Raw genomic sequence first — 23,084 nt, 5'->3', positions numbered from 1 at the left:
AAATTCAGACAGAGGCTTGGAAAGAAAAGCCTAATACTTCTAATATGATAATATTGCCTAGGTAGCAGTAGAATATTTGTTATAAAAGGTCTTAAATGTCATTTCCTAATGACATTTTGAGGTAATTTTAACCACTCTTAAAATAATTGCATGTAGATTATAGTTATTGTATAAGAAAAGACTTGCCTCCAATTTAAACAATATTGGGAAGTTAAATATAAATTTAACTAGTGAAACTTAATTTTTAAAACAGAAAAATATTCCAGCCGACACGTAAGTTTTGCTTTGTCACTGTACTGTATTCTGTTCAGTAGAACAAAGACCGATGCATAATGAGCCAATGTAAATGAAGTCAAATCAGCAAAAGCATAGTGGGGGAGGGGAAGGTGTAAAATATGACAGTCGATATAATGACCAGGGAGTAGAGAATTTAAATGTTTAATGCCTACACATTCAGATTCATTTTTCTGTCATCGCTTTGAATGGGTAGACTGAGGAGCTTCAAAGTCCAGAATGAAAACATCATCCTGTGGACCAAAAGAATTATTAATATTATTTAATGGCACGGATATGATCTGCACTTACAATCATCTTCTGTCGATCACTCCCCACTCACCGCCTCCAGCCGGGGTGGGTCGGGGGGACGAAAGGTGGTCATAATAAGAGATAATTAGAAAATGCTCTAAGTATTTATTTGGGGCTTTCTGTCTTACCCTCCTGCACTGCATGCCAGCTTCCCATCTCCCAGCCATGATGGAAGCTCAGAACACAATAGAAACACAGCAATGATATGAATTGCAAATACATGTATATCTTTCCACACAACCTATCTTATTTACTCTTAATAAAATGAGTATCTTCTGAAAAATTTCTGGAGCTGCTTTACTATTGATGATGGGCTTTGGAAAAATACCACACATGCCTTACGATCAACTAGACAGAGTTGTGTTAAACAGAATTGCTTAGCTCTTGTCTGTAAATTACTCCCCTCCCTCTCCAATAAAGGAATGAATCTTGCTTAATAATCTGTACTGCTTAGCATGTGTTGCAACTATACATGTGCAAATCTGGGCATTTTATATATCCCACACTTTAGGACTATAACAAGACTTTATCGTAATGTTCTCATATTTAACATTTTCCTACATAGAATGTGAATTTTCAAGAATACTGGCATAAAGATCATTTAATGTATTGTCCCCTGCCATCATATTTTCTCTCATATGCAGGTCCAAAATATTGATCTCTTGAAAGATATTCATAAAATTCATTTCAGTGTCTAGCCGACTTAACACATAGTAATTAAACTGGAGCTATAAACAGCAAACGTACATAGACTTCTCTGATTTCAATGTTACATTAAACTAGTGAATATTAATCCCTAAAAATAAGTGCATTGATAATATGACGGTAGAATTCTGTGTGGGGAAGGGGAGTGGGTAGATGGGAAATGGTTAGAGAATTATTGTAAAGTAAGTTAAATTTCTAGTTTTGCTGTTAATTAAATTATTCAAAAGACTTTGTTTTTACAGCTTGAAAAAAAGAAAAAAGAGACTTATTTGACACTGGCAATGGCTACTAAAAGGCTGCTGTTAAACTAGCTCCAAGAATGGGAGGGGTATGTATGTTGAGGGCTGGGGGAACACAGGAACTTGAATACTTGCTTTGTAAATATTTAAGCTTTTTGCAGGCTAGCATCTAAAGAAGAAATAAAATGTTTGCCTTTTACCTTTGAACCCTTTCGTGAAATATCCTAATGTTGCCAAATGTGAATATAGTGAACTTAATCAGCAAATTTGACCTAGATTTATGAACTTTTTCATTCTAAATGCATTTACATATACACAAGCACATATATGTTCATAAATTTATTTTATTACATCCATTTTGCACAAACTGAATCTTAAGCAGTTGAAGTACTAAAAAAGCCAATCAAAATACTCTTCATATATCCTTAAGTCCATAAACCTCTTTAAATTGTCTCTTAAAAAACAGCTAAATTATGGAAATGCAGTCTGCATTACAGAATATTTGCCAGTTATATCTTGATTCTTATTTGAAATTCCCACAAGAATATAGGCATGACAGTAATATAAACCATAGAAACAGGCAAAAAAAAGTAGAACACAGGGACTTGTAAATAAATCCATGAATATCAAGAAGCACAGATGCTAAGATTATGCATTTTTACCAGTACAGTTCTGTGCTTGTAAACTATAAGACCAGACATTTGTAAGATGCCGTGTAGCAGGCCCTGCTGAGGGCGGGAGAGGTAGGAGAGACTCTGAGAAAGGTGGGGCGGAGGGAAGAAGGGAGGGAAAATGAGTGCGAGGCAGAGAGGGAGAGATTGAGAATAAGGAGGGGGACACATAGCCAGACACAATAACGCATAATAATGTTAACATTCCTGCATGTCTAATGGCTTAAATATGCTGAGTGCCTCACTCCAGCCCCACACCACAGATGATGTCAAAGAACCATTTAATATTTTATCAACAGTCCTTCTTTGAACCAAAAAAATATTTTTCTTTTAAAAGAGATTCAGGGGTTTCCTAGCGTGAAAAAAATTAAATGCCTTGAAAGGCAACATTTTAAGACACAACAATATTTGTGAATACCTCATGTTCAGCAAGATTCACACCATTCTCCAATGCATCTTACATTATTTACATCTTAGCAATGTCAACATGTCTTATTTACCAAGGAAGCATAAAATCATATTTTAGTTTCTTTTCTTTAAACATTAGTAATGTATGGCCTTTTTTTAAAATGTAAAAAAACCTATTGATTGAATTATTATTATAATATCAGTTGGACTTTTAGGGGGTTTTTTTGGGTGGAAAATATTGTTTTCTTGTTTGACGGATACTGTGCCTGTAACAAAGAATGACTGAATTGTCTTAACAAAGAAGATGAAGGCTGTATGTGTTAGTTACAATAGAATAACCACCTTCCAGATCTCTTAAATCCACAATATATGTAGTGTGGGTCCTGAGTGGCTTTTGTTTTCAATGTCTTTTGTAAGCTTTTAGGTTTTTTTCTGCATCAAATGTCAAGTTAATTTACAGGGCGCTATTACTGATATGTTTCCTTGGTTTGTGGTTTTCTGTGAAAGGCAGGCAGCTGAGACCAAGTCTTAGGCTGAGGGGGAGGGGCAGCCGGCGAGCCCATAACACATACACAGTGCCAGGGTCTGTAAATTGGCTGCCTGTATGACAGCGGGCCCAGGGAAACCTCTAGTCTTCATTTGCATGCTGAGGAATATCCAGGATTAAACCGGACTGATTTTCATACAGGATTTAGACCTGACATTTATTATTCGGTTCACAGACCTCTTGAAGGAAAGTTTGTTTTCCACTCATAGATGAAAAATCTTCTAAGATAAATAAAGTCTGGCTTAGCAGTAACAGTAAATAAATATCTTTCCTGTATTTCTTATGAATTTATCATATATGATTGCCAGACAGATGTTTGCCACCAAATTATTATATTTTGCTCTTTAACAATTCTGAAGAAAAATATCTATCAAGCCCCATACTTGCAGTGTTTATAAAATGTATTCATTTAATTCTGGAAGTTGATTTTTCATAAATAAAATTTGGAGACAGACGCTTGATTTTTAGAACAAATTAAAACAATATCGGAGCAGTAAAATACTCCAAAATGCTTAATTTTGCATCCGCTTTATGTGTTTTTATGAGCACAGAGAAGATTTTGGTTGTACTGTAAGCATGCATTACGTACTTTTATATAAAACATGAAAATTATAAATGAATGCTACATATGAGCCCTATCTACTAAATTTATAATATAGAGAGTTCATTTTCATTGCCAAATAGGTCCATAAAGTATTCTAGTGTCTTTCAACATTTAGGTATTAATTGTTTGTCCAGACAAACACTTATAATCCAATACTTTGGCAATATTTTAACTAAACCAAGATTTAATTTCTAAAGTTCAAACAAAACATATTTTGACATGCTACCAATATGAAGAAGCATGATAGAGCTGCTTTACATTTTCTAAAATGCATTTTTGATGTGGACCAGAATAAAGACTTCAAATAGTGATTAAGCAGGCCCAGAAGAAATTTAGGATTCCTCATGTATCAATAAACAGTATAGATTTTAAAAGTCATGGAAAATATACTTTATATATTTAATAAACATAAGGTAAAAATAATACAAATGTCGGTAATTAAATATATTATTGTTCCTGTCAGTGCATATGGAGGAAACACTGGAAAATCTGCTATATATTTGAATTTTTAATGTGTCAATGGAACTTTTGAAAATGTGTTCAGGTATTGATTTCTTTATGAATATTAACTTATTCATAACAAATCTTAAATATGTACAATATAAGATATATTTCTTGGAAATTTGTCTTTGTTTTAATGTTGCATTTTATTATAAATATACATATGAATCACATTTACTTCCTCAAATGAATTTATGATTATACCCAGTAAGAAGTATATATTATTGAAGTTTTAGATAGAATATATCAATGAACTTTTTAATGATGAGCTATCAGTATTGTATATACCAATCAGTTTATTAACCAAGCATTTAATAAATGATCATAATGAGTCTGTCTAGTTTTGCCTTGATTCAATTACCATAAAAGAACATGCACACAAATGATCTGACTGTACCAAAAATTAGGGACAACCAAACAGTAGAAATTATTGTGAAAAGATTTTGGTCATCTTGTGTATAGAAATATTTCTGCCTTATATGTATGTAAATTGCAAATGTTAACATAAATATTATTGTAAAATGTGTCTACACATGCAAAGTGAAGAGAATCAAGGCAATTATTTGAACAATTCAGGATAAACCCCTCACTTTTGCTTGCAATAGATAATTGAGGCAAAAGTGTTTTTCCCTTGAATTATCTGGATGATTGCATCAATTCTTCACTTTTCTTTATACATGTGTATAGACATGGCAATCGTGTGTCTTCAGAAAGTGTCACTTTAAGAAACATGCAAATGCAGAACACATTCATTTAGACATCACTAACTTATAGGCTTAATATACCACTGAACTTGTTTGTTAATCAAATTGGGACCTTAAAAGAGAGGAAGTGTTAAATATGTTTTTCTAAGCAATTATTTCTAAAGCAACGTGCAGTGATATTTAGATGTAACATACAATTATACATGCATCATGCAAACTAGGTTTCTCCAACCTACTCTGGCATACTAATGCCCCAGTATTCTTCATTATTATTTCTATTAGCAGTATACTTCCACAGTAGGCCCTGCTAATTGTATGAAGAGTATTCACGATGGTGTGTTGCCAATATAGTACTGAGGAACATTTAATTGTGAAGGTTTGACCCTCAGCCCGAAATCCTGAAAGTATATGCTTGAGAAAAAGGAATTCTGAATTCAGTTGGTTGGAATGAGGAAGATCATTTTCAATCAAGCCAGTTTTTAATGACTTTATTGTTAACACCCTTAAAAATATGGCTGATACAATGACTTGCATGCACACAGTTATTTTGTCCTTTTAGTGACTGCATGAGAAATAGGTATTAATTGCTCTTCCATTTAAAATTCTCGATACAATTCACATTTACTCACTTTAAACTCAAGATGTCTCTCAGTCAAATTGTGGGGCTCTTTATATCTTCAATGTAATTAGAATTGTACAGTATTCATGACAAACATACTGAACAAGGAAGAGGATTCCTACTTGGTAATCATTGTAAATATGAAATTGTCAAGCTAGTCCTAATTAGTCACTGAGATAAAGATTATATGCAAGTCTCTAAGAGGTGCTACAGACTAAGAACAAAATTCAAAAATACCACAATTAGATTATTGTTTCAAATGCTTATGCTTAATAAAGTTGGTGGACCATGTTTGCCAAATAATTTTGTCAGGCAAGCAGTCATAGTTTAAAAGTAATTAAGCAATTCAGCCTCATCGTAAAATGGCACATGCAAATGTCCGTGCTTTTGTTGGTTTGGAAATGTGTAAGATGCTCAATAAAAAGTACTGCCTAAGAAAAAATTCAGTATATGATACTTTTTAAGCTTCAACAGGTAGAGAATCATTTTTAAACTTGCCTTTAAAAAACATTGTAGTGAAGCATTTGATTGTTTAACATTTTTATTATTCAAGTTCTTACCATTTCACACTACTCCCTGGAGAGGGGCCAAGAAAATATTAAAAATACTATAGAAATATAAAGGATAAGATATTTGTCACACTCGTTTAAATTGATGTATGCTGCTGTCCTATAAACGTCACATCGGATAACCCTGAAAAATTACCATGAATCTCCATAATTACGCATATTCATGATGGTGTTTTGCATAGTGCTAACAGCAGACTGCATGTGGGGTGGGACGTGAAGGGGTGGTGGAAGTGATGTGACAGATTAAAATTATTACCAGTATCATTGAAATAGACATAGCAACAGTTCCATTTTGTTAGGTCTTAGAAAACAAAAGCATATCATAAAATCTCATAGTAATTAAATAACTAGAAATTTTTCTCCTACATATTTTACTATAAAAAGTTAACAGCAAAAAACTGACTAGAAATATCATTGTTACTTGAAATGTGCTTGCATTTATCATAGACTCCTAGGTACAGGGACATAGCAACTGAAAGGAGACAGAGCTTTTTAACTTTTTTGAGAGACGGGGAGAAGGGAGGGTGATGGTGAATTTTCAAGCCTTCCAAAGTACACCTGTGCTACTTATATGGTTAGCAAGCTCCTGATGAGCTGAGTGCAAATCACGTAGGTACATTTCTTCTAATAAATATGAGGACTGAGTCATATTCAGTAAACTGTTAAAAGGCTCTAAGAGATAGAAAAGTTGTCTGGTGTCTATCTCAATAGCTTTTTTGTGCTGAGGCAGAGAGCAGAGTTAATCAGGGACTCTAGAAGTAATTATCGGCAGAGTTTGGGTAATACAAATGCTTGGGTAAACAGCGATTGTTCTTTCCACAAGATTGTGAGTAGAAACAACAATACTGGTATTGTCCTCCACTTCTCATTAAGGGGACTTGGGGAGGGAGCGCTGCACTGCGAGGCGCATGGGAAACTGACAGGCAAACTGTGCTGGGAACGACTCTCTCCTGATCCCACTACCACAAGCTCTGGCTTTTGGCATCAGGAGTGCCAGCTGCATCGGGAGAAGCCAAGCCTGTCATACCATCTTCACATCAAATCTTCAGGGTACAAGAGCTAGAGCATAGTTAGAGCTTAATGAAGAAACAAATACAAAAGGGAAGATTAGGCCTCGTTAACACTTGCATTCATTTGTTCTTATAGAAACTGCACTGGAAGGGTTGTTTTACAGAACTCATTCTTTTTCCTCTTAAGCAGAAAAGTTACATTGAGGATGCATTTTTTATATTGTAAATACACAGGGAAAAAAAAATCTTTCAGTTCCCCTGTAACTATTAGCCAGCAAATTGTTTTGTCAAAAATGCCATTTGAAACAGTGATGTCCGTGACAACTGTCAAAATTGGTAAATAAATACTTTTCTCTTTTTTATATTAATAATATTGTACTCGTCGCCACATAAAGCATTTCCTTGCATACTTAAGTGGTACCATTGCTTTCTTTCGAAAAATTGGGATGTGAAACTTTATCTATTGTTACGGGATAACAATCTCTTCTTTGGGGTGAAACATTTATGTTTCATGGCACCACATTACTTTTATCTTCAAATTAATTGCATTTGCAAAAAAGGAACCATATTTTTGAAGTTCACTATAAACTACCCAGAAAGTTTGACAGCAGAATGCTACAATTATTTTTTATTGTTGTAAGCAATCAGTCAACTGTACAAAGGTGTATTGTGTACAGCTGCAATGTAAAACCTATTTTTGTTTATGCTATCTGTCAACCACTTAATATGCTAAGGTGCATTCTAAATTATATTATTCCAAAGGAAACAAGAACACTTTAATGGGATAATGTACTTTCTGTTCTATACTTTGTGTGTGTAAGGCCTACCCAAGAAAGGTTCATAGTGTATCTGTGGCTCTTAAACTTTAGCTCTATGTTGAAAGAAGACAGGCTAATTATGGTAGGCTATGAAGAGAGGACTGTACAACACCTGTACGGGGATTGAAATATATGATTTTTACAAATTCTCACTAAGTTTAGAGGTAAGCTCAATGAGGAGATCCTTGCCTATGCTGGAATACAAAGGAATATGGACAGCTAGGTTTTACTTCAGATAGAAACTTTCCAGAAATTTCTTCCTGTAGACATATGAAAAGATATATAGCCAAGCATAATGTGGCCTAATTACTAAATGTAATACTTTTTTAATGAGAAAAGCACTGAAAATAAAGTATACTACAGAAATAGCTGAAAGACAAGTCATTTTATATAAACTGCATTAACCCAAGGTAAATTTACACCTATAGTCACATTATGATGATGAAGAAAAACATTATAAACTAGGTTTTGTACTGTATGAGTAAAGCTTATCATTTCATACAAGGCAAGACTCCACATCTCAGATATAACTTCTGTATTATCCCTTAATTTTTAAGGGATATTACTTGAATTTACATTGGCCTAATATGAATGAGTCCTTCTTCTTTTTTTTTCTTTATATAGCCTAAAGAAAACCAGTGTTTTCAGTATGATAGAAGTGAATCCCTTTTATCCTGTTGGTGTCTGAAGATACTACCAAATCAGTGTTATATTCTAGAGTTCTACTGACTTTTTTGCTCTTTGTGGTTACAATGTTTGTGTGACATTATTTGGTCCATGGCATATATATATCCAAACAACAGTGGCCCTGAAATACTCAGAAGTATTTCATATTTCCTAGTCTACATTCTTCTCAGTACTCTGAAAGCATGGATGTCACCATTTTAAGATGAGTATATGACTACATCTTAAAATATGGGGTCATGTCGTAGGGAGCTGACCTCATCACAAACACTTCTCAGATAATTTGTTACAATGAATTCATTGATTAATTATTTAAATGGCACTTGGTATTTATAAGTGACAATGTTCATGCTTTTAGAACAAGAGCAGTTAAATACTGAATATTGCTGTATTTATTTGTTAATTTTACTGGTAGTGTCCTCAGTAGTTTATAATTAAACATGACAGGTAGATTTGCATGGTGTCTCCGAATGTGCTTGGCTATACAATAGTATTAATATAACTTTGTGATAACAAGTAAAATGAAACTGCATTTTTCTTTCTGAACAACAGAACTCCTTTTTAGGATTTTATTAGTAATTACTTCAGCATTAATGTGACTACACTATAACATTCATTTCTAAAACTGTCCAACCAATGTTAGTGAATGTCAATTACGTACTAGCAGGACAAAACATGAAGCTAGAATATTTACAAGAGAATCTTTACCTCTGGAATAACTTGTATCTTGAGTATAACACTGTAAAATACACATGTTTATCTGGATCATTTTAAAACAACAGTATGATTGAAGAGAGTAAAATAAGTTCATATGAGAAGGAAAATTCCCAAAGCAAAATTTGACAAAAACATTAATTGTATTGGAACACATGTAAATATGACATATATTCTTCTGACAAAATGAATGCAAGTAAATTTTCTGTTTGAAAATATATTGCTGAATTGAATGTGTAGTTTAGGTGAGAGCAGATAGAGCTATGAATATTAATATCACATGCATTTAATTGACAGTCCCTATTTTGGGTTATACAATATTATTTTTAAAAACATTTATGTTTTATAAAGTTTAATGTTAATTTGTTCATATTTATAACTTCGGTGAATAAGAATAAAAATATACTTTTATTTAGATTAGAAAGTATTCACCACGAGTTTAATTAAATTTTCCTTTAAAAGTATTTGATATTATGTAAAACATTAGCTACAATACAAAGAATGAACTTTTCTTTAAGTGTTGAAAAATTTTGTTAGGTAATGACAGAAAAATTTAAATGTGACTAAAAAAATTGAAAATCTAATAATATTGAATATTTGGGCACAGGATAAATTGCTTTTGAGTTGCTCTTTATTTTTTTGAGAGAGAAGACATTGTTGATCAGGGCTCTAAGGAGAATGAACTTGTTTCATTGCTGTCACCTACCCCGTGGTCTCTAGTAGTGTAGGACTAGTATATAGAGGGAAAGGGAACATATATAGGAATGGAACCATGGCTGGGCCAAGTAGCAACCCAGTGTCTGCTACAGCATCATAATCTCAAGCTTTGCTAAAATTGGAGGCACAACCCTACCAAGAATCATTCCTGGTCTTCACTATTATGGCAGTGATGAAAAAAGTTTAGTTTTCTTGGAGGGAAAATTGACTGAAGGTGGAGGGTGTCAGAATTCTTTCAGTCTGAGCCCACGCTTATAGGTACTGGATGTGTGTATCTTTGCTTACTCTCTTTTCTGTAGGTTTCTACATATAGGTTAAAAAAATCTTTTTCAGGTAATTTCTAGTTTGACTAATATTTTTACTCAGTATCGATACTACTACACATGTAGGATCCCTGAGAGGGCTGGCTATGGAATAAAGAGATCTGTATTAGAATTACAGCTTCTCCTTACTTGGAGTTAATCACCTCATCTTATTGCATCTTAGATATTTCTTCCTTACACGGAGACTCTAAAGATTACATAAAATATCATATGACAAATTTGCTAGTACTGTGTCTGGAAAATGTCAGATTCCCCAGATTAGTGACTGAATCTAGATTTCAATGTGTAGATAGAGTCCAGCACAGATTAAGAGCTGAGTGGTTCTCTAAGAATGGTTGTTTTCCCTGAGAGGTGCATGGGGGCAGGTGCACAGAGCCTCTTCATCATCTGTGAAAAGTGACAAGGCCCTCTGTTGGGCTTCTGCTTGGTTCTGCGATCAAGGTTACACATTTAGCCAAACCACAAGAAACTGGTTTGAGTCTTTCCTGATAGCTGCAACTTAGACAAGATTTGGAAAAACTAGGTGCTTAAAAACAACAAAAAGAATGAAAGATAACACAGAAATCCATTGTTATTTTTTCTTTTTAACATAGAACCTTGCACGTAATAAACTAAATACATACTTGCTGAATGAATACACAAATAAATGAATACATAAATAAATTTAATATATAAGTCACTGAAATTTGAAAATAAGTAATTCTGAGTTCACCCCCACCCTTTAATTATTATTTTTTTACATAAAAAGTTTAAGGCATTTTAAGAGTGAAGGATACTCTAAAACGATAGATCAATATGAACATAAAGGTTCATAAGTGTTGAAGAAGAACTACTTGGCATAGATCTTTATGGAATGTACCTTAAAGTACAAGAATAAACCCATATCAATACATGCTTCTTGCACAACTTTTTCCACCACAAATTCTATCATAGTCAGACATTTATTCATAGAATGGTCTCTCATTTCTTAATTAACAAAAGCACTTATTCAGAATATTTTCTTAAAAGACATAGCCAGGTGTTTACTAAGTATACTCTTTAACTATTTCGTGAAGAAGAATATATTTCCAGACATTACCACCTATGTTAGATTTAATCAAGATTGCTGAAGTATGTAGGCTAACAAAAATGAGTAGCTCAGCTGTAGGCATTGTGTTGACCTGTTAACCTGAATTTAATTTCTGACTACTTTTGTATTTAAACTTAAATTCCATAACCCATATATGCACAGGGGATTAATTGAGAAATACCACCCTATTTAAGAATAACTGTAACAGAAAGATAGTTGTTCATTCCACCCATCAACTTTTTCAAGATTTGGAGCTTGTCTCCTTGAAAGTTCTTCCATATAGCATAGTGAAGAGGCCATTTAAAGTATGATACCAACAGGAGTTTGCAGAGATGCCACTTCATAATGAATGGTGGCATCTGTAGAGGTCTTTTATTCTCTGGTGTTCATAAAAACTATGCCTCTATATACATTTTAAGTTCCAATATAAATATGAAAAATTTCTAAGTGATATTTTTCTAGTAAATATAATTCACATAAATCTCAGTGATTCAAAATAAAACTGGGTGATGCTAATTTTTTTTCTGGTATAAAACCTGTGGATTGGAAAAATTATAACAAATTATAATAAAATTAAACTAAAAATAAACATATGAGGAAAATAATTTTTATAGCTGCCAACTGATGCTATCAGCCCTCTTATAAGTGATAATGCTTATGTAAAAAGTATACATTGAATGTTCAAATTTGCAAATGCATCTATAAAGATCAGAAAGAATTATCTTTGAATCTATTAATCAAAGGGTTTTCTATGAAACACAGACATAAAAATTCATGCAAGAAAATATTTTTATTTCACTATTTATTTTCCTCATTGCACTTTGATTTTAAGGCCTCAAAGAACCTCATTATATACTAAATTAAATTTTGTCTATTTTTTTCCCTAAGAAAGTTGATGATGTTAGGTCATTATTGGAATATCTGTTTTACTGTTCACTAGGTTTTTTCTTTTGGTAGTTTAATAATCTTTTTAACATGATTTTCACATAATAAATATTTTAACTAAAATGTGAAATCATGATAATATACCTTTATTTCTATAGTACCGCATAGTCTGATAAAATACACTTAGAGTAATTATTATACTAAATAAATAGTAAATTTTATGTCCAGTATTTTCTGGACAATAAGCATTTCTCTGAGTAGCATGTTTATATTTAAGAAACTTTCTTATGTTTTAAAATACGTGGACTTATCTTTTTAGAAATGTATGGAAAAATCTTTGCCAGCATTCAGCTGTTTCAATTAAGAAGCACAGATATACCCTTCAAACATTTTTTTCTCCTCTGTATGTTTTAAAGGACTTATAAGAACAAATTTAATCAGATGGTTAACTATTTATTATATAAGAACTTGAGATAACCACTGAGAAACAAGAGGATGGTAGTGTCCAACTTTTATTTACTTCAAAAAATAATATATCACGCTATAGTTTTTATTGATGATTAGGACTCACAGATGTGTTAGTTAAATGAAGTGTCTATATCATACCTCATATCAATCCACAATGACATTATAATAACAAATTTGCATTTATAAATTTCATAATTGTGAAATTATTATTTTTCTTTATATTGCTCGTTTTTAAGAAAATGTTACATTTTTCTTAGAATGAATTGTAATCAGCTTACAGTGTTATAATTTTAATAACATTTTAACACCAAAACAATTCTTCCTACAATACCTGCATGCCAATATTCAGTATTTCTGCTCTTTTCTTCATGACAATAGTTAGATGTTTCTCATCAACCAAATCCTTTTCTCTTTTTACTATATCTCTCTTTCTCTCTCTGCCTTTCTCTATCTTCCTTTTCTTTTCTCTTTCCTTCTTATTTCCCCCCTCCACCCAATTCCCTTCCTTCCCTGCCCTCAGTTTTTCACTGCAGAGTACATTGAACATATTAAGAACATTCAGTTGTGGTTGGGCTTCTAACCTTGCTCAACTCCAGCATTAGCAAAGGGATTCAGTTTCCTGAATTCATTAATAGTGTTTTGCCACAAAAGGCTTTGTAGTTCTCTCCTGAATATTGAGCCTAGCTTAATAACATTCCATTTATGTTAAAGACACATTTAATCTGTAAATGTGACCTTTAGAAGAATTCTCTTGTTTTTCATTAAAGAAACACTGCATTACAAATATTAATTATTCCTTGATGCCATATTTTAATTAACTAATCATGTGCTATTTGCAGCAATAAAGAGTGTAGTAATGTATGTGCAGTAATGTTATGCAATGCAAGATCGATATCAAAGAATTCAGTGCTGCAGAAAAGATATGTTTTGGGTATCTTCTTTGGATGAGTTTGCTTATATAAAACATTAAGTCTAGAATGATGCCTTGTATTGCTTTGTGTTTTGTATTTTTAAATGCCAATGCAAGTCTGATTAAAATGCTGAACATATCTTTAGCCCCATCACTAATAAGTGAACGTTCACTGATGCATATTAGCAGGGTCTAGCAATGTGGTGAAATTGTCACTTAAGTGCTTGGAATCTGAACACAGAAAATGACAGGCAATGCCGAAGGTCCGGCTCCAGTGCATGTCTTCACTGTAGCTGCAGTCACTGGAATGGTGAAACCAGTTTAGGTTCAAGGTCGCTGCTGACATTCAGCTGTCATGGCTTCATTGTCTGCAGGCCTTCTCTCCATTGACACATTCAAGAGTACTTTATAGCAACCACAAAGAGCCAGTCAATTGATACCATTACACTTCATGCACACACAAACCACAGGCCTGTTCAGGACTGTTGATACAGTCTAACATTTATTCATTAAGGGATCTATTGAAAATGCAACTTGCTCAGCCCCACTCTTAACAACATAGACTTACTTGTTTAGTCCAAACATTTAGCTACGTCTTTTTCAAGTTTTGCACAGCATTCTCTAATTGAGGTAACATTATCTGCATTTTAATGCTACACCATTTATGTCCAATGAAAGATTACCTGAAGAACCAAGCCATTACCATACTAGTTTAAATACGGGCAGTCGTATAGAAAAAATATACACAAAAGATGTAAGCAGGGGGAAAAAGGAGATATTTATTTGTTCTGGGAGTGCCACGGAAATCCAATTGCTCAGAAATGAAATAAGAGTCTGAAGTGAAAGGAGGGAAAACCTAAGCTTGGGTCAGGGAAGAGGCAGTGATTAGCTCCATTGTTAGGAGCTCTTTGAGCTTCGTTGGTTGTAAAGAAAAACCCACTAATGAATCTATTGAAGCTTGCCAGAACTTTGTGTGGAAGACAACTTAAGTTATGGTGCTTATCTAAAAAAATGGTAGTAAAGTATGTGGATATATAAAACACAGCACATATGTCTCTTTACTAACAGCTTACCCATAAAAACAAAAAAAAAGTTCAAAGATACTGTGTTGCACAAATGACTGATTTAACATGCATATGTTTAATTCAGTATTTACAGGTCTTGAAAAAAATCACCTAACTGATGATAAGATATAAGAAAGTATGTCCTATTATAGTTTAAATATGGGGAAATAGGCAGAAATAGAATACAGCTAATCTCTTCTTGGTTTTCTACCAGTAGTTGCGAAGAAAGATGGGTTTAAAAGTCAAGTCAGAAGGCTTTTTCATGTTTTGCATATTTTAAGTATGCTGAAAGCATTTCATTAAGAAATGTAATCAGCTGACATTAAAAGTAACAGACTTTGGATAAAAGGACCAATATGACTGTGTACTGTACATGGTAAAAAAATGTTCATCATGCTTCCATTCTATGTAGCGTTTGCAACATAGAGTTGAGTCTTTTTCTGCAGGCTGATACTATATTTAATTACATTATCTATGTAATTCTGTAAAATACATTTCGCTGTCTAAAATAAGGTTATCATTAATGTAAGAATTCAATTAGGTGGCCGTATACTAGAAAAAATAACTTTGACCAATCACCTGGTCAAGATCATTCCTAGTAGCTGGAAAATATATGCTATATAATAAGCAGAGGTAGAACACATTCTGAATTTTTGCCCTGAGTTGAGTTTTGCCAAATACTTTCAAGTATAAGATTGGTGAAGCAAAGTTCAATCACCAGATAACAAGAGGTCAACCCCCACTATCAAACTTATCCATGGTTCCATGACTGTTTCACAAGAATAAGCTTATTACTTGGGAAACATGATTCTCTACCTCTGAGGACTTGTCTTTAATAAATAAATGAGTGTTATGTCAATGAATTTGCTCATTTTTTCATGACTAAGTAAGCGTTATTCCTCCAAAGCATACTATTTTGGGGCAACAGGACTAACTGCTAAGCAGAATTCTTTTTTTTATAATGTCAAAGATCTCTTTGCTTTTGACATATCAGATTTCCAACTAAGCCCCTGGGAGACTTTTTGTGGAGATTATTGTGTAGTTATTATGAAAATGTCTCTTTAGACTCATGTCTATATAAGGGAAGATACTGTTGCCACAATATGAACAACCTTTCTTCAGGTCTTCATTAGTTTGCTTCAGTGATCAGGCTAGCATGAGCAAAGGCTAACCACAACCAAATAAAAACTAGTTATGTGGTCATAGTTTTTATCAGCTCTAAACCATCCAGAATCCATTATAGTAAGGTTTGTTACTAAGAATGTCTCTTTTTCTATGAGATTTTATGTCAGGAAGTTTGACTCAATTTCGACCAACAGAGAAATTTGAGGATGAGAATTGCAAGAGGTATATCAAAATATTGAGAAGGTAAAGGAAATTAATATTTAAAGGATACATCCCAGTTGTTGTGTCGGGCACTTTACCTATGTTGTTTTTTCTCTGCAACAACCCTATATATTTTGAAATTATTATTACTCCATTCTACTGATGGGCAAAGAGAAGCTTCTGGATCTTTAAATTTTTACCTGAGGCCATAAAGCAAGTAAATGGTAATGCTGCAAGTTAAACCAAATACCATATTCTCCTGAAGCCTATACTGTCCTGAATACCTGTTTCAGCCAAAGGACTTAAAAGACCTTGGTAAAATTTAGCTAACATTGCTGATGCCATTTATGATGAATAGTACCTTCTCTCTCTTTCACCTTTATATTGCCTCACTTCAAATTCACTCCCTGTAATGAGCTTCCATTTTGCCTTTCTTTCTCTTCCTCTTTCCTTTGCTCCTAGAGAACACTGAAGATCTATCATCTTCCATATCAAACTTCTTCCATATCAGACATCTTTCACATCAGTTTAATAAAAGTAGCTCCACTAATGAGTAATAGTGATTTACCAATTCACAATTGTTTCTTCTGTATTTTTTTTTTTCCTCAGGGAGTATGAATATAAATCTGTCAGCCCAAAATTCAGGGTCTCTCTAAATGTTCTGTAAAATCCTTTGATATGTTATACAATCCGTCAAGCTTTCTTCCAAAACTCTTTTATATCTTTTCATTAATTTAACAATTTTTTTCTAGGAAATTGCTTTGGAGATGAGGAAACAAACTTACGGTAAGTTACCCTGTATTTCTACTGGAGATTCCAGATGAAGAGATATGTGCTAAGTTTTACAACCTGTACCATACAGGCCTTCTGCACATGTGCTGTGTGTATGTGTGTGTGTCCATGTGTGTATAAACTTCCAGGTGTACCCTTCCAGACTAACAGCTCACCATCTTCTGTTTGCATTACTTTTGCAAGGAGAAATTTTTGGTATGCTTCTGATATATTTCTTCAAGAAAAATAAAAGACTGTTTAAGTGCATATTATCAGTTAAATAGCTTGGTCAATTTTTGGAGTATTCACTCATTCGAATGGCAAAGAAATTATCCCCTCTGAAAAGTAGAAAGGATATAGTGCTTTTGTCACAGACACATTTACAGTCTCTCATAATGCAATTTTTCTTTGTCCAGCTGTATTTTCAAGAACCATTTTAAATGAGGACTTTAAAAAATGCCTTACTAAAAATGACACCAAATAATATTCATATAATAACAGAAGCAGAGAGATGACCAAGGCAAACAAATGACTTCCCTTCTGAAACTTTGCTGAAACTAGATATAGATTTCTCCCTTTAATGATGTAATTTGGATAAAAATATTTTGCAATTATATTAAATTTTATAAGATAAAATTATTTCAGGGAAATTCTCTCCATGTTATAATTTTTATTTTTTTTACTATTCTGTACTATTACACAGTTAAAGCAAATGTTATGTGGCAGGGTTGGTGAAAAAAATATTTTAATATAAATAGCTTACAGAAAGATAATAAACTCTTTTAGGAAAGTGAAATATGCTTTTAAGATATGCTTTCAGTTAATTTATAATCTAGAAGGAGGCTTATTTGACGATTGTACCCTATAATTAGCGAGATCAGTAATCAAGACAACTGTGATTTATTTTACCAGGAGACCTAAGAGACTGAAGACATCTGGCTTGGACTACTCTGATGGTAAAATTGAAAGTACACCTAAATTTGCTTTGTTACAGTATTCTCTTCAGAGGACAAGAGAAGATGTTACATTCTCTGCATGAGGACAATTCTGCAGCATCAAAATCGAATAATATTTGTTTTCTGGCAGCAGAATTTTGTATCATATTTCTAAAGACAGTAAGCACTTGGGTGGACGTCAATGAATACTAAACACTAATTGATCTGATACAGCCGTATGCACATACACAGATATACACAGTGGCTTGTAATGGTTGAAAAATTACAGTTTGGTTCTATTAAAAGATCTGTCACTTTTAGGTCAGAGTGGGATTTTGGAGGGAGAGTCTCCCACAATAGAAAACTATCCTGACAACAGTAGTGTTTTGAGGTTGTTTGTTGTTTGGCTTGTTGATGATGCTTAGCTAAGGAGACACTTCCTTTCAGATTCTGTCTTCCAAACCCCAGGGCTCTGTTCTGGGCAGTTCAGCCTAATGGAATTAAGCCTGACATGTTTCAACTCTATTTCTTGATAAAATAAACATAAAACAATGGTTTAGATTTCGAATAAAACTCTTGAAGCATGGGGGACTCTAACTTTCCCTGTTCCATACACATCTGTAAATAAAGTGCATAAAAGAGGAACACAACAGGATAAATCAACATAAATTTGAAATCCACTGCAGCATATTAAATGGCGCAGTCTCAGTCAAAGAGAGGCTGACCCCGAGGCTTCGTGCAGTTTGAAGCTAATTGTTTTCGTCAGGATGGGAACGTCTGGAAGTCCATGGCTGTATCCCACCAGTAAGGCTCCAGTAACTGAGCCGGCCCACAGAGAATGGGCCCACTTTGTAGCGACACAGCGGGCTCAGACACCACCTATTCTGCTCTCCAAACTGTCATGCATAACAACTTTATTGTGCTAAATTGAACTTGAAAGCAACCAAAGGCTATGAGAAGGAGAGGCTATGAGAAAAGCGTGCTGTCAGCGCTGGCAAAGGCTGACCTGGAAAGTAGGCTCAGAGACAGGGGAATAAAAGACCAGGCCCCATGAACACAGCATATTGTTTCATTTTAAAGTATGATTCCCATACCAGAGAAAGTAGCAAATGTGATGTAAATTTATTTAAATAGATTCGACCGCTTAAAAGTTTGCCAGCCGCTCTTATCCAACTTTCCCAGCTCTCTGATTCGTTACTTACAGTGGGAATATAATGACATATAGTCATCATTGTAACAGCTTCTTTGCAGGGGTACAATGATGATTAATAGCCAGCAGCAAATTTTCACATGGGCTCCGAAGCACTATGGCATTAAGCAGCCAAACAGTCCCAAATCCCCCTTTTCTGTTCCGCTGAAAAGTCCCCTCCTTGTACCTTCCAGATAGGAACAAAGCCTATCTTAATTCCAATCAGCTTTTCGTCATTCAAAGGGACCTTCTCTTTTTCATAATTGATTCATGTGCATTTTTTAGTGTTCCACTGAACTGAAGCCACTTTTCTCCTTTCCTCTGTTCTGTCCCCACACCCACACCCCCTTTTTTTTGAGGGGTGAGGAGTGGGAAACATTTCAACAACAACAACAACAACAGTAAAAAATGGTGTGGTAGTTTCCTCCCCAAATATTTGCTAAATAGATTTCTCAATTAGTATTAGCTTTACACTTAAAAGACTTAAAACAAAAATTAACTCCTGGACTTCTTTTTTGTTGGAAGTGGTTTTGGTTATAAAAATATGAGCTTACTGAAATAGCTCTGGTGGCAGCCCCACAATCATGTTCTGTTTCACTGGGAGAGTGAGTAGCTTTCCTTCCCACCAGAGACTCACAGCTGGAGTGAGGATGGAGTCTTGCTTCAGACAGATTCTTTTTCCTCCTCTGTGCTGGTAGCCATCAAAAAAGGAACAAGTGACCAAAATGAAAGGCAGCAAATGCACACCTCCTAACCCACTCTGTCCTTCTTAAGTATCATTTTTCCCCATAGTAATCTTACATTATAATTATTAGCAGAAGCTCCTGTGCTATTTGTGGAAGTGCTCTCTCTCATCTATAGTTTTCACCTCCTGTGATAACGACACGAACGACATCAACCAGTGCTGTCTTGGAAAAAGATTTCCACCCGCAAATTCATTTGTGTTTCTATGACAATATAATGGCCATAGAGCACAGTTTTAGTAGATGTACTTTGCATATTTGTTCACATTGCTTACAAATCTGACCTCATTTTTCTATATGAGTAGGGTGACCACACACCCCTGTTTTCTCAGGACAAGCTTTATTTTTGCCCATTGTCCTTACATAATTATTAACAGTACTTCCTTTCACCCTCAAAAGTATCCTGATTTGAACAATTTGAAAAACTCATGCCTTTTTGCCATTAAAATGGCCCCAAATGACTTATACAAACCCAAAGGGTGGGCTGTCTCCTACCCAGGTGGCTGGGGACTGCTTTATACCATCCCAGTTTAGGGGAAAGAATCAAACTTGGAAACCCTGCTGCCGATGTAGCAGCACCGACTTTTGTCTCGCCCACTTTGAAGAGGTCAGTTGACCCTATACAGCTTCTTTGATATGAGACAGAAAGGAGGTCATTTGCTGGAATGAAAGACACATTACAAACCAGATTTTAAGTGTGACTCTTTCCTTCAGCTGGGTCACAGTTCTTACTTTGAGCCAGAGCAGCACACTTTACTGGTCAGATAAAAATACTCTGCCATATTTTAGAATAATGACCTTTCTTATGCTTTGGTGTCTCCAAATGGTTAAATGAAGAATATATCCAATTGACAGGAGGAATTCTGTTCATCATTTTTACTCTAGTGTTTATATCTTCTCATAAAAAAACAACATGTGAAAATGGCATCATGTATCTCTATTGTATTTTTCATTCAAAAATCTCAAACAGGTGAGTGTAATCCAGTCTTTAGGTTATAGGACCAAAGACTCTCAAAGAGTGTTACAAACCCCCGGACAATGTCCCTAAGGGCTGGACTTTGCATGTGGATTACCGAGTTAACTGAGAGATGTGTAATATCATCTGTAGTCAGAAAACTCCCTACTCCCTATATGGGGCAACCAAGGACATTCATATGTGTTGCTTATTCTTGAAAGTATATGGGATAAATGGGCTCCTGATATGCTAGTTTCAGAATAACTATGGCAGGACCTTAAAATTTCCCACTTTCCATAAGACCGTGGCTCATATTCAATTACTGGAAGGATAAACATGTAAGATTTTTAACTCTGCCTTACTAGTTCTTTTAGAGGAGCATAGCCCCTTGATGAAGGCATTGTTCTAAGCCAAATCTGGACCTATCTAATCTTTATTCATGCATTTTGTCTGCTTTCTTAGATCATTCTTTCAGAAATGAAATGAGTGAGGTACATGAAATATATTTTCTGATGCACTCTTCTTAAAATAAAATACTTTTTATGGTTGTGCATTTATTTGTGAAGTGAATGTTTAGAAAACTTTAAAACCAATTCTACAGTTCTGTCCTTCTTTGATGGTGATAGCCAACTGTTCTGTTTAATAGGATGATGGAATTGGTTACCACTAAAGTCCAACCCTTAGAAATCACTCTGTATTTTTAGGCCCTAGTTGTTTATAAGTCTATGAGAATCTAACAAGGAGAATTGGTTTCTCCTAACAATTCTACTATCTTGCAGGTGGCTGTGGCCATTCTTAAAACTTTTGGCTCATCTTACCAGATTTTTTACAAAGATGCAGATATTCCTTAAAAGTGGCTGAAAGATTAGGGACTTTGTGCCTGATGTGCTGGAATATGCCTGAGTTCTGTTAAATCTGATTTAAACATATTAAATCAAATCTTTTCTGATGTATTCTTATGCCCTCATTTTCATGTAATGTTACTACTGTGAAGAAGTGTAATTAAGACTTTGATATGAGCCTTCACAGTCTAAAGAGTGCTTCAGTGACAACAGTTTTATTAGATTATGGTGATGGACCTGGCTGTGAAATTCCCACATTCATGAAGGACTCTGCTTTTTGCTGGCTAAAAACAGGATTTTAAAATGCAATGACCTTTGGGACTCTCAGATAAGTAGCCTCTTCAACCCTGAGGTTATTTGATGAATTGCTGGGGACATACAGAAGGATGGATTAATGAATGCTGTGCTCATCTTGTCTACTGGCACCATCTGAGGGACTGAAGATCAGGGTGCCTCTTTAGACTTTGATTTGAGATTACAATGTTACCCCTTCTTTGCTCTAGTAACTCCATCCTCTCCACTCCATCACTCTCTATTATCTCTAGAATGCCATAAAGCACTTGCAGTTATTTTTCCTCACAGTGGAAAATCGCTTTATACAAACTATATAAACTGAGACCCACTGTCCTTATACAATCAGGGCCAACCTCTTTCCCACCAAAGACTAATTCTGCCCGGATTCCCAGGATAGTTATTTTATGTACATACACTATCCATACCCTAATCCCAAGCCAGGTAAATATATATGTAATATCCGAGGTGGATGTTTTTATTACATGATGCCTACATTTAGAAGTATAAAATCTCTTAATTGGTTCCCATCCTGATTTTTTTATAAACTCAAGCTTTTCGGGTCTTTACTTTGATTTTCCATTTTTTCTTTTCTCTTTGTACTTGCTAACAGAACTCTGGTTTCTTTTCAGATACCATGCAAAAAATAGGCTCAGAGAAGGCACACGTATGCCCATGAGTTATAATTCGTCTATCCCTTTCATCATAATTCCGTTCTCCTTTGCCAGGGATTGGTTTAGGGATGGGCATGTGACTCATTCACCAAATGAACATAAAAAGAAATCTGTTGGGATAGATTTTCCTTTTGTAAAAAAAAAAAAGAGACAAACTCATGAGGAAAATCTCATGCTCCTCCTTGTTTTTAAATCTTATTTCATGAGGATGGGGGCTTGGAGTTGTGGCAACAATAACAGAGAAGCCAAGAGAATCCTAAAAAAGCTGACCCAGAGATGTGACATTCATGAGATGTTAATTAACCAACTTGGAAACTGTCACTTCTAGACTTCTTGTCGTCTGAAATAATAAACCCCTATTACTCAAGTGATACCTTGTTGGGAATTCTGTTACTTGCAACCCAAAGCACAGTAACTGAATCCCTCACTTCTCTTTTACCAGTTATTTCTTAGTTCACATATCTTTTCTAGCTTCTTTCAGTCAACTTGATAGGATAATAGAACTCAGACTATTGTAGTTGGCGGCATGTAGAGATCACCTCAT

The 23,084-nt window shown here is 34.4% G+C and overlaps 1 protein-coding gene across 1 annotated transcript in view; it reads left to right on the top strand.

The window, feature by feature from the left end:
* The window catches only part of LOC129037431 (androgen receptor-like), a 140,618-nt gene extending 119,463 nt beyond the window's left edge, over positions 1 to 21,155 (top strand). Inside the window, exons 5-6 of the mRNA XM_063664583.1 lie at positions 16,893 to 16,926; positions 17,824 to 21,155. Of these exons, the coding sequence (XP_063520653.1) occupies positions 16,893 to 16,926; positions 17,824 to 17,840 (51 nt within the window). The 3' untranslated portion in view covers positions 17,841 to 21,155. The remainder of the gene's footprint in view (positions 1 to 16,892; positions 16,927 to 17,823) is intronic.
* The last annotated feature ends 1,929 nt before the right edge of the window (positions 21,156 to 23,084 follow it).

The sequence above is a fragment of the Pongo pygmaeus genome, chromosome 4, assembly GCF_028885625.2.
Source record: "Pongo pygmaeus isolate AG05252 chromosome 4, NHGRI_mPonPyg2-v2.0_pri, whole genome shotgun sequence".
NCBI classification, from domain to species: Eukaryota; Metazoa; Chordata; class Mammalia; order Primates; family Hominidae; genus Pongo; species Pongo pygmaeus.
Note: the sequence above shows the minus strand (reverse complement) of the source record. Positions and strands in the feature narration are given on the sequence as shown.